Source organism: Penicillium canariense, assembly GCF_028826845.1.
Source record: "Penicillium canariense strain IBT 26290 chromosome Unknown utg000006l_segment0_segment0, whole genome shotgun sequence".
In the NCBI taxonomy this organism is placed as follows: domain Eukaryota; kingdom Fungi; phylum Ascomycota; class Eurotiomycetes; order Eurotiales; family Aspergillaceae; genus Penicillium; species Penicillium canariense.
The window spans coordinates 824,583-836,637 of NW_026622733.1; the positions used below are offsets into that span (position 1 = coordinate 824,583).

General features: G+C 55.2%; 4 protein-coding genes across 4 annotated transcripts; 3 read left to right on the forward strand and 1 right to left on the reverse strand.

The window, feature by feature from the left end:
- Nucleotides 1–1,476: 1,476 nt before the first annotated feature.
- N7482_008293 (Zn(II)2Cys6 transcription factor domain-containing protein) lies at nt 1,477–2,343 on the forward strand (the record flags this gene model as incomplete). Its single annotated transcript, XM_056690417.1, has 1 exon — nt 1,477–2,343. The coding sequence occupies one exon, from the start codon at nt 1,477–1,479 to the stop codon at nt 2,341–2,343; it is 867 nt and encodes a 288-aa protein (XP_056540182.1).
- Nucleotides 2,344–2,381: 38 nt separating this feature from the next.
- Nucleotides 2,382–3,887, forward strand: N7482_008294 (uncharacterized protein; the record flags this gene model as incomplete). The annotated part of the gene is made up of 3 exons (XM_056690418.1): nt 2,382–2,521; nt 2,581–2,858; nt 2,920–3,887. 3 exons carry the CDS (start codon nt 2,382–2,384, stop codon nt 3,885–3,887), a joined length of 1,386 nt encoding a protein of 461 aa, XP_056540183.1.
- A 1,406-nt stretch (nt 3,888–5,293) lies between these two features.
- On the reverse strand, nt 5,294–7,153 carry N7482_008295 (uncharacterized protein; the record flags this gene model as incomplete). The annotated part of the gene is made up of 1 exon (XM_056690419.1): nt 5,294–7,153. One exon carries the CDS (start codon nt 7,151–7,153, stop codon nt 5,294–5,296), a length of 1,860 nt encoding a protein of 619 aa, XP_056540184.1.
- Nucleotides 7,154–8,481: 1,328 nt separating this feature from the next.
- N7482_008296 (TMCO4 family protein) lies at nt 8,482–11,914 on the forward strand (the record flags this gene model as incomplete). Its single annotated transcript, XM_056690420.1, has 2 exons — nt 8,482–10,554; nt 10,610–11,914. The coding sequence occupies 2 exons, from the start codon at nt 8,482–8,484 to the stop codon at nt 11,912–11,914; spliced, it is 3,378 nt and encodes a 1,125-aa protein (XP_056540185.1).
- Nucleotides 11,915–12,055: the final 141 nt, after the last annotated feature.

Consider the following 12,055-nt stretch of genomic DNA (forward strand, 5'->3'; position numbering starts at 1 on the left):
CCTTGTCCTTCGGATAGTCACGGTACTGCATACCTGCTTACGAACGGCCTCAACCTAATCCCGCGGGTTCTCGAATAGCCCGAAGTATAAAACCACGACGAGCGGACGGCGCGGGCAATTTCCGCGTCGAGGATGCCCACCGCGGAGGTCTGACTAAGATTCCAACTGCCCACTGCCCACTGCCAACTTCCCACTTCCCACTTCCCACTTTCTCTTCCCATCCACTCCCGGAGTTAACCTCAGGAACCGAGTCGCAAGAGCACCCGAATTGGGCAATCGGTCGGACCCGTCGGGGCTGGGGATCGTTTCAAACTTGCGAACCAATTGAGGCGGGCCAAATACAGTGCTGGTGGGGAAGGGGATTCCACAGGGCTAGTGATTCGCCATGTCTAAGTTTTAGGGTTCGCCTCCAGCCCAGAGGCAGCACAGGACGGCGTCTCATTCGCGACTATCTCGCCAGATTTACGTCCGTTGGTGTCGGTGCCTGTTCCTCCCTAATCCAGCACACCGGCCCGTTGGACCCTGACTTCCTTCCGCAGTTTATTCGCCTAATTCGTTCATCCGGCCCATTCATTCCGGTCTCTTTCGACCTGCAGCACCTGTGCTGGTTCGTGGGCCTGGGGGGCCATGGGGGCGATGCTTTCCCCCCTCTTCCCGAATCCACCTCGACTTCTACCCCATAGTAAGGGTGACAGTTGCGGTGGATCGCTGTGGGACGAAAGGGCAAAAAAACACAGTTAACCAACCACCAACGGTCAATCGGCCTTTACGCAGAGAGTTCCTTAAACCCAGACCACCGAGCCGTAAAACTGAACGCGTTTGCCTAGGCTATGAACCCATCGCACCACTACCACTTACCTAACACGAACACACACACTGTCGCATCGGCCCCTGGGAGTCATATTCTGCTCGTTTTAAGCTTCGGCCCTGAGGCAGACTCGCTGCATTGGCGAGGTTTTCCTTCTCGCTCGCACATGATCGTAACTCGAGCCAAGCCTGCCTGGCCCTCCTCCCCCCCCTCTCGCTGCTGGGCCTATTAAACTTCCCTGAGGCTTTTTTCTGCCTCGTCCGCTAAAACACTAGCACGTCGGACGAAGCCGTGGGCATCTCGAGATCTGCAGGAGTTGTGAATCGATGATTGCTCGTGAAGATTGTCGTCGATCCCTCTTCCTTGTTCATGTGGACGTGGCATTTCATGTCATCTCCATGCTCGCCGTCCCACCTGCAGTTGCATTCGATACGATGAGTCGCAATCCCCTGGTTGAATAGTCCCTGTTCTTTCTCCCTCCCTCTTCCTCATTCGGGCGCTTCCTTTGCGTGATCGACACTTGGATCGAGTCATCCATACCTCATCCCATACCATTGAATGGACAGCAAATATTCAAGATATCTTCATTTCCATTCATTATCTAGTGTGATTCGCTCTCTTCCCTTCGCCTTCTTCCTCTCTGACATTGTCCCACCGGCTGTGTGAACATGTCAGAGACCTCCACGACTCCCCATGGTGAACCAAGCACAGCCCAGTCGCTCCCGGCACAGCAGTTGAACCGCTCATGCGAGTCGTGCCGCAGCCTGAAGGTGCGGTGTCTGCCCAACCCGTCCACGCCGAACCAGTGCCAGCGATGTGCAAAGGGCAAGAAGGCCTGCGTTTTTGTCGCTCCCCAGCGGCGGCGGCCCCGAAAACGCACCGACTCGCGCGTAGCCCAGCTCGAGAGGGAGATGCGCATGATGCGCTCCCTGCTGAAGGATCGCATCCGGGAAGAAAGCGAGCCAGAGTCGCCCGAGGGGAGTGATGGCTCCCCCGATGAGTCGAGCGAGATGGACTTGCACGACCATCTTGGCCCCATCCCGGAAGCTTCGACCAGTGCGACGGATTCGGTTCGCTTCATGGACTACTCGCCGGAGTTGATCCATACTGCACACGCGGAGATGGCCGGCAGTGGCCCTCTTTCCGCGCCACCGTCGTTCTCCGGTCTGCATATGACCTTTTCACCCGATCCCCAGCCTCCAGCGGAAGATGTGATCGACCGGGGCATCGTATCGCTCGATGATGCAGAGCAGCTGGTGGCGTTCTTCATCCATGAGCTGACCCTTTTCTTCCCGTTGGTGGTTCTGCCATCCACTACAACGGCCGCCCAGCTGCGACAGACCAAACCGATCCTCTTTCTTTCCGTGATAGCGGCGGCGGCGATCTCGATCGATGCGGGACTAGCGGGCGTCTTGAACCGTGAAATGGTCCGGCTCTATGCAGCGCGGTTCTTCATCGAGGGTGAGAAGTCGTTGGAGTTGGTGCAAGCGCTGCTGCTCATGGTCATCTTCTATTACCCCCCGGCTCGCCCTTGAAGTTGCAGTTCTATCAGTATACCCATATCGCCTCGACGATGGCGTTGGAGATCGGCCTGGCCACAAAGCGCCGGGTGTCGAAGAAGAAGTCCGACCGTAGGAATAGGCATGAGCCCCATGATGAGCTTTTGGCGGAGCAAGCCAGGGCCGTTCTGGGTTGCTACCATCTGGGCTCAACGTAAGTATCTGGGTGTTTCCTGAGTGGGTGTTGGATCGTCCTAACATTTGGCCGTGTAGCGTTGCCATGAAGACCCGTCGGCCGAATCTGCTGCAATTCAACGATTGGATGGATGAGTGTGTGAAACAGTTAGAGCGATCGCCACATAGAACAGACCGGCAATTGGCGGTTTGGTTCGAATTACAACGAATCACCGATGAAGCGATGTCTTCATTCGGCTTGGACGACACGAGTGCCTCATCCCCCTTGACCGAGTCGCGGGTCCAGGCTGTATTGCGATGGTTCGATAAGCGGATGGATGCATGGAGGAGGAGCACCCCGAATGACATGCTCACAGGTCGGTCCTCACTTTGCCATCCCGGACATCCCACATCATGAGCTAACCGTTCCGTTGACAGTGCCCATGATCCTCGAATATCGATCCGCCGTCCTCGCCATGTATGAACTCGGCGTAGGGGAAGGCTACCGCGACCCGGACGCTTTTAAAAAGCGCTACTTCACGCTCCCCGCCCTCGATGAAGACAGCCACCGGCCATTGGACCCGCAGATGAGTGCGATCCGCATCGACATCAACGTGAAATGGATGAACGCGGCACAGGAACTGCTCGACGCAGTCCTGACCTGCAGTGTGGACACGATGCGTAGAATGCCGAACCTGACATACACCCGATTCGTTATGGCCATGACCTCCCTGCTTAAGATCCATTTCTCCGTACGCACGGGTGCCCTCGGCGAGGTGGTGACTCCGGAAACCGTGAATGTCGGCTACTACCTCGACGCGATGGCGGATAAGTTGGGTGAGGCGAGCGGCGGCGGCAAATACAAGATCCCGAGTCGGTGGTACCATGTGGTGGCTGTCAAGGGACGGGACTGGCACGAGCGGTTGGAGAAGCGGTATACTGGAGGCGGCGCCGGTGAAGTTGGGTCGGGGATGGTATCAGCGAGTCCGTCCGCAGCCACGGAGCCGATTCCCTCGTCAGGCCATCTGCCGGGGTCACAGGACCATCCAACACACCTGGACCCGGTCAATCCGCCAGCAGTGGACTCATTCTCAGTCCCTCCGGCTGTGTCGCATATGCCGCCTGGTATCGACAGTATGCGGAATGAATATGTGGCGATGAGCGGGGCCGGGATGTGGCCCATGGATGGGGGTCAAGGCCATGGCCACCCCCAATTCTTCCCGTCCGTGCCTGGGGGATATCACCCATCTCACCCCCAAGCAACGACCCTACCCCCTCAGTTCACATATGATCCGCAAAGAATGCCTCCACCGGGCGGAGGCCCCATGCCGGGGACGGGCATGGAGCTGGACGGTTGGCTTCCGGACGGGAGCATCTTCGGCATGCCTCCACTGCCGGAATTCTGATCGTGGGTAAGAGGGGGGGCGGGTATAGATTTGGTGAAAATATTGGGAAATCATGGTTGAGATCATCGGAAACTGGGACGATCTTTTTCATTGGCATCGGGCGGAGCGAATGGCATTCTGTCGCTGGCATAATGCTCGACATATACATCTATGCATCCCAACATCGGCAAGTGTATGAACAGGTAGAAAAAAGGTAGAAAAAGCTGGCCCACGAAATGAGGAAGGACGTCAAGAACATAATTAATAAGAATAAGAAAATATAATATCCACTCACAAAGAGCAGATAATATTCATCCCTAGAGCAACAAGAGCAAACGAACAGTGGACCATAGAAGAAAGCGGCACGGTATAGATCGAGTATTGCACCGATAAGAAGAGCGAAATGAAAAAAAAAAAGAAGAGATGCCCCAGCCCGCCGGCACAGGGCCTCGCCGATTCAAATACACCCAACCAGACCACCAAACTCGAACTCAACTGGCCCAAAAGCAGACCTCCAATCCCATCCATCCAGTGACCGATTTACCCAATACCCAACCGACCCAGGCCTCCCTCATCCTCTTCCCAATGGAGTCCGAGTCCGGAGCGGCAGTCCACAGCGCACAGTGGATCGGCGCATCGGTAGAAACGGAAGTTCCGCCTAACATTGCGTGTCCGACGGACGGAAAAATGAGACCCGATCCGGCTAAAATGCGCCGGTGGGGACGGATGGGTTGGCAGCTTGGCGATGGTGCAATCTATATTTTCCTTGGTCCGTTGGGCTGTTTTGCTGGATCGAGATTTCTATAAAAGTGGAGGTGGTTTCGACTGGTTGGGGGTGGAGGGTTTACTGCCGGGGGACATTGGGGCAGAGGCAGAGGCAGAGGCAGAGGCAGAGATGGGGATGGAATGGAATGACATGCATGAGGTCGACGCTGCGCTTGCGCTAGCAGGAGGCCGCAATTAGTAGGGTGTAGGTTTACGAGGAAGGTTTTTGTTGAATGAAACGACGGGTCATATGCTGTGATGTGGTGACGGTTAATTGATTGCTTGAGGGAAACGTGGCCCGTTAGGGTAGGGGCGTCATATAACTTCGTCGCAGGGGGCTTGGAAACAAAGGTCGCTATGTTACGAGTGCGTGTGCGTGTGAAACGGGATATATTCGTCAGGTTTCCTCCGGGAGAAAAGCTATAGAATTCATTTCATGTGCATCTCGCTGATTATTAGTCGGGCTGTACAGATGGAACGCCAATACACATCAATTTGTGGAACCCAAGGAATCCGTCACCTGGTGATACTTATCCACGACTAGAATAAGGGGGGGGTTTGAAACGACTGTGTCCCGGAAAATCAAATCGCTCCGGGGGATCAATGGACAAATCATAAAAGACGCAACCGAAATCAAGTGACAAACAATCCAAAACAGGATATCAGAGTAACGTAAACGCTTCCAGCGCGTCCATGAACCCTGCAATAGCGCCGATCCCCGCCAGCCCACGAGTGGCGCTGCGTGTCAGCGACTTGTGTCGTTCCTTAGCCTCTTCACGGGAGGATCGACGGTGCGAACGAGTCGGAGATCGTTGCGCGGAGCGAGGCGGCGAGGGCCGAACGCTGAAGCTAGACTCGGGGGATGACGATGAGAGCGGGTACGCCGAGGGGTGGGGCCGCGGCTGCAGGAGATTGTTATTGTAGCTCTGCTGTCGGGTCCATGGAGTATCGAATTGACCCGGTGGTGTGGTGCGAGGTGAAGGGATGGGCATTGCAGCTGTTGGTACTTTGGGCTGACTGTTTGGAATAGATCGTGGTGGAGTGCTGGTATAATCTTGGGGCGCGTGGTATCGGTAGGGCTGTGGAGGGGGTCCCGGGATATGAGTTGGTGCAGGCTGGCCGGGCAGAGGTCCTTGTGAACGGGGGATAGACTGGTTTGGAGGTGGGACGCTACCGCTGGGATAGGCGGAAGGTCCTCGGTCCGAAACGGGACTGGGTGGGTATCTGGAAGAAACGCTGTTGGAATGAACACGGCTGCCGTTGAACGTCACATTATTTGGTAGCGGACGCGAGGTGGATCGTTGCTCGCCTTCGTCACTTGAATCGGTTATTCGCGGGCTCTTCGGATGGGCTCGTCGACGCCGTTGAGATTCATCGGCCTCGGGTTCGCTCTCAACCCGTGCTTGATAGCTGGAGTATTGCCGACGTAGCTTCGCTGCATGTTGTCGGGCTTGCTGTGAATGAGGCTTGCGCCAATCGTCCGTTGCACCCTCCAGAAAATAGCCGTGGGAGCTATGGCCGTCCCAATCTGAATTATCCGAGTCGTCTCCGCAGTCAGACAGGACGTAGGCACGTGGTGGACTTGATTTGGTGGTATCGGGGGATGGGTTTCGGGTGCCTTGAAGCTTGGAAGGATCCAAAGGTACCCAAATCAGCAGCAGGTGATTCATCGCACCTTCTGAAAGATGTACCATGTCCTTTGGTGATCGCTCCAGGTGAGTTAAGCCTGTGTCACTATCTCCAAAGGTCACCGCAGGCAGTTTTGAGAGATCCAAGCCTTTGGTTGCAGTCACCAGGGGCCTCAATGCCGAGGCCGTACTTGAGGAATAACTGGAGGTAATCTTCTGGTTCGTCGGGTCGTTCGCAGCATCCACGGCCTCTTGCTCCACAAGATCCCATAGGCGATCGAGACGCTTCAAAGACCAGTATCTGACGATGATCATATTCTGGGTCTCAGCCTTTTCTTGTGCAATAATATCGTCTGGAACCAGTGCAGACGCAGTCGACTCGGCGCTGCGTTCGCTTGATTTTAGCAAGGCGCCCAGTTGCAGAATCCGAGTCATCACGATCAAGCTGAGCTTGAGCGATTCAAGTTGTGCTAAAAGGTAAGTGACGTGTTGCTTTCGAAAGCACCACTTCAACCTCTCCTGCATGGGAATCCAGCTCAGGTCCTCGTTGGTATCGGTGCCTTGCAGCTTATCCAACATATGCTCGATCTCAACAAAAACCATCTGTCCCTGGCTAGCGATTTCCCAGGCTTTCTCCGTGGCTGTGGGGGAGCATTTCAGGTTTGGCTTCTCCAGGTCCTGCCCGAGATGTTTCAGGCTCAACGCAAAGAGCGAAATGCCCTTGGCGATGCTGTGTATCTCGATTCTAGATTGTGCAAGCTGACAAGCGGCGGCATTGAGGAGCAGCGAGAGCCGGAACCCAGCGCCAGCGATGCGGTTGAGGGCAGCTTCAGGGCCTTTATGTGGATCAGAAGTCCACCCAGTGCACGAATCCGTCTTCATGCCTTGCGCCATCGTCATGAGGAGTAACTCTCAGCAGCTGTTCAGCGCAGTGGTTCAGGTCGTGTAGTGAGAGGACAGATAGAACGGATGAACATGATGCGAGAGGTCCGGAATACCTCAGGACTGCAGTCGCCACGAGTCGAACATTAAATGTGCCCTGGGCCTATTGGACCCTTCCTGTTCCCCCCCTCTTTCAGAGCCGCAAGTGTTGTGCATATCAAGTGACTCAACCACGCCCGTCAGCGCTGAGGCCCCCGCGTGCATGACGCCATGGCTGGAGCCCCAGACGGTCTCCCTTTGGCCTGAAGTGGTCAACGGAGCCGATCTGCAGCCTATCCCGCGCTAGCGCGGGCGAGGACAATGAGATTCCCCGTTTGATTTGAAACCCGGGCGACGGTCAGCAAAAGTACCCAGTCGTGCACTGCCTCGAAAAGCAGGTAATCAAACGAGCCCATCTCGAACAGTGATCGGCATGACGTGCCGCTGCTCCGTGTCCTCGTATCGACGCTGCGCCTTTATCAGGACTCTCTCGCCCAGCAGAGCGCAACCACATGCAGTCGACCGGGACGGAGTCGCAACTCGTCGTGATAAGGTCTCCCACCGACCTTCGGGACAGAACTGGACCCGACGGGAGTACAGTATGGCGCAGTTGACGGGCCCGGTAGAGGAAACACAGAAGTGCCGAAGCCTTGGAGATGACTCGCGATGGCCGTCTGACAGGCAGCTTGGATACGTCGGCATGCGAGATATTGAGATATCGCATAGCTGATGCGTACTGTGGGGGATGATTGTGCTGTTTTCATAGGAAGTAGGGGATTTAAGCTGTTTATTTCGTAGCAACTCGGCATTCCCGCTGGCCACACACTTCCGCATTCGGCTCCTCCTTGGTGGCCGGCGGTTCGTGATTTCCACGCCTGTCTTCGCCCTTTTCGATTACGCTGGATTTTTCTATTTTTGAGAGACCGACTCTTGTTTGTTTCCAGTCGCTACCTATCGTGATACAACGGATCGTCGAATCTATCGTGGCTTCTGTTCTGGCGGTCCCGCGGCAGTCCTCGCCGCTCCTCCGCCCCTCACAACCAACCTCCCTTTCCCGCGTGGTCGCCCGATCGTCATCTGCGGAGATATCCCCAGTCCGATGACCACCACAGGATCCACCATCATCGGACACCGGGGAAATTTAAGACAACATCGCCCTGTGCTGCGGGACCTCTGATATCGGGGCCGAATGAGTGTGCACTCACGGGTGCTGAGCTACGAACGTGCGAAGGAACGCACCCAGAGACCGGGCTTCCGAACCAACCACTGAGCTCGCAAGGGCCCTCTGTCTATGTGAAATCATGCCCGCTGCAGGTGTCACCATCAATGGCACCTCCGATCAGCCTGCACCGCCTGCATCAACTCCCCCACAGCCCTCCAACACGGGCTCCGCCGCCTCCGACGATACGGGCAACGAAACGGAGAACATAAAGCCTCAGGAGGGGACAGAATCAGATTCGAAATCCAATGCTGGATTGAAGGAATCGAAGGAGATACCGCAGGAGCTGGATGACTTCGGTCTTCCTATTCGAACTCGCTCGAAAACCGAACAATCCCCTAGCGGTTCCCCTGAAGATGCCGATCGTCACCCCGAAACGGCCAGCCCGGCGGCCGAGAAACTAGGGAAGGAGGAGGGAGTGGATGTGGAAACGGATAAGGCCAAATCAGAGCAAGGGACCGAGACTGTTGAGGCGGGGTTAGAGAAACAAACCGCACAGAAAGACACGAAGACAAAGTCTCCAGAGCACAATGTTGCACCTGCCAAGGAGCTTCGCGGCGAAACCTCCTCTCCCCCACCTCCATATCGCAGATCAATGTCGAAATCAAAGGGCGCACAAGTCTCAGAATGGTCCCACCAACGAATGGTCCAACAACCTCAGCATCACGGCGAGGAGAGCGAGGAAGAGGAGGAAGACCCTTTGGATTGGCAGGCAATGCCTGCCCTGGGAGAAATGGACTACTACGATGACTATGGAAGGATGGTCGCTCGTGGCGCTCAAGAAGAGGACGACGAGGCCGTATACAGTGGACTAGGTGGGGCTGGAAAAGGATATACTCGAGTTCAGCTCGATGAAGACGCTCAATCCGCCACCAGCATGGACGAGGATACGAGCTATCTTTTCCGGGAAGCAGCTGACAATTCTGCGGGTGTGGAAGGCGAAGAGCTCCGCGATACCGTCAGCCAGCTTCAAGCCACGAAGGATCTCCTCAACGAGACGCAGAAGATTGCTTATGTCGGTGTAGTCCGTCTGGCAATTCATGGGATGAACTTTGAGCTGAGCGAAGTACCCATGACTAAGGCATCCCGCAAGGTGATTCTGAAAGCCCATGATGCCATGAGGAAATGGGGCCAAGCAATGATGGGGCGATTGTATATGCATATGGATATTAGCCCAGCCGAGCAACTCATGATCGAGCAGCTTGCTGGACACGGTGTGCAGCCTGGAGACCTGGTGCGCCCGCTCATGCAGAATGCGCGTGTCAAGAACCCCATGGCAGAGGACGAGCCCAAAAGGTCGACCTCTTCGATCCCATCTCCCACCGTGAAAACCAATTCAAGCCCCGAGATGTTTACTGAGACCGAGACTTCTGAAATCGGTTCGCCACCACCGTATGATGCTCATGAGGGCGAGGAAGATGTCCCAGAAGTCCAGACAATATCCCAATTGCCGACGTCTGACCGAATTGATATTGACCTTCGGTGGACAGTTCTCTGTGATCTATTCCTCTTGCTGATTGCCGACTCAACTTATGATGCCCGATCACGGACATTGCTTGAAAGAGTGGGCGCAGCGATGGATGTAACCTGGCTGCAGATCTCCCGATTTGAGAAGCGCGTGACAGACGCTCTGGAAATGCAAGAGCAAGCCGAGAAAGAGACCTGGGATGAATCGGAACACATGGAAAAGCGCCGAAAGGCGACCCTGACGCAAAAATATATGATTATGGGCCTTGCCACAGTCGGTGGTGGTCTTGTTATTGGTCTCTCGGCAGGGCTATTAGCTCCTGTGATTGGAGCTGGTCTTGCAGCCGGTCTCACGACAGTGGGCCTTTCTGGTACCAGTGCGTTCTTGGGTGGAGTTGGCGGTACTGCCCTCATTGCTTCGAGTGCTACTCTCGGCGGAAGTGCCATCGGTCTAAAGGCTTCTCACCGGCGTACGGGAGCGGTCCAAACGTTCGAATACCGTCCTCTTCACAACAACAAAAAGCTCAATCTGATTGTAACGGTCTCTGGCTGGATGACTGGCAAAGTCGATGATGTCCGGTTGCCGTACAGTACCGTGGACCCCATCATGGGGGATATTTACTCTGTTCTCTGGGAGCCTGAAATGCTGCTCAGTATGGGTGACACAATCAACATTCTTGCTACAGAGGTAAATCTCAATTCAACAGTGATCTAGAATCAAGACTGACTGAATCTCCTACTAGGCATTGACACAAGGTTTACAGCAAGTGCTGGGCAGTACTATATTGATGGCCCTGATGGCCTCGCTGCAGCTTCCACTCGTCCTCACCAAGCTTGCCTACCTCATCGACAATCCCTGGAACGTTTCGCTAGCTCGTGCCAATGCGGCAGGTCTAGTCCTGGCGGATTCCTTACAGGACAGAAACCTTGGAAGCCGGCCCGTCACGTTGCTGGGCTTCTCCTTGGGTGCACGCGTCATCTTCTCATGCATCAAGGAGCTAGCTGCCAAAGGCGCCCACGGACTCGTTCAAAATGTTTATCTCTTTGGTTCGCCGGTTGTGGCCAGCAAAGATGAATATCTGAAGGCGCGCAGCGTGATCTCTGGTCGATTTGTGAACGGCTACTCCAAAAACGATTGGATTCTGGGATACCTCTTCCGAGCTACTAGCGGTGGTATCATGCGCGTGTCTGGCCTCGCACCCATTGAGGGCATCCCAGGCCTGGAGAACTTCGACCTCACTGAAACCGTCAATGGCCATATGGACTACCGTGCTGCCATGCCCCGTATCTTACGACAGGTCGGATGGGAGGTCTTGGAAGATGAATTCGCAGAAATTGAGGACCCGGATCCCGACAATCATGCCGAAAGACAACGGGAGCTCATTCGGGAGATCGACGAGGCTCGCCGAGAAGCGGAGTTGAAGCCAGAGAAAAAGCGCTTTGGTATTTTCAAACGCGGCAAGATGGCAGAGAAGAGAACATGGGAGACATATGGTGTTGATCGCAACTCTCCGCAGCACACTTTAACCGAGGCCAACAGTACCCCGGGTTCCGTCCTCTTCGATATCGAAGCCATTCGAGCCGAATTGGCTTCGGAAGCGATTGAGGTCAAGCAGCTAGAATCTACTCTTCCCCCGATGAAGCTAAACCTAAACCCTCCATCCTCCGAGCCATCGTCTGTTCGACCTGCGACTCCGGTCGAGAAAGAGAAAACGCTGAAGGAGCCCGGTCTCCCTTCTCTTCCTCGTACAGCGTCGGAGCCACAGCTTTCCGCGGGAATCCAAACCACACACATCACGACCGATCCCGCCATCTTACACAGAGAGGAGCCCGTCGAAATGACATTTGACACCTCCTTCCACGACGGCCGTCAACACCATTTCGACCCGCCAGCGCGGCCCGAACTGCGGTCTTCGTCCACGATGCCTACGGGCATTGGTGCTACTGCAGTTGGGGCCATGGCTATGGAGCCCAATGCTTGGGCCGATTATGATCATGATCATGGCCATGGCCACATGGATGGTGAGATCCAGATGACGTTTGAATAATGACGGGATATTGCTTTTTGTTTTTTACTCCTTCTTTCTGTTTTCCCTCAGACTTCCATAGCTTTTCCTGGGACTTTAGAAGGGGCATTGCTTTGCATAAGCGTATGGGAGATCAATTGTGTATATGGCTGAATGGCTGTT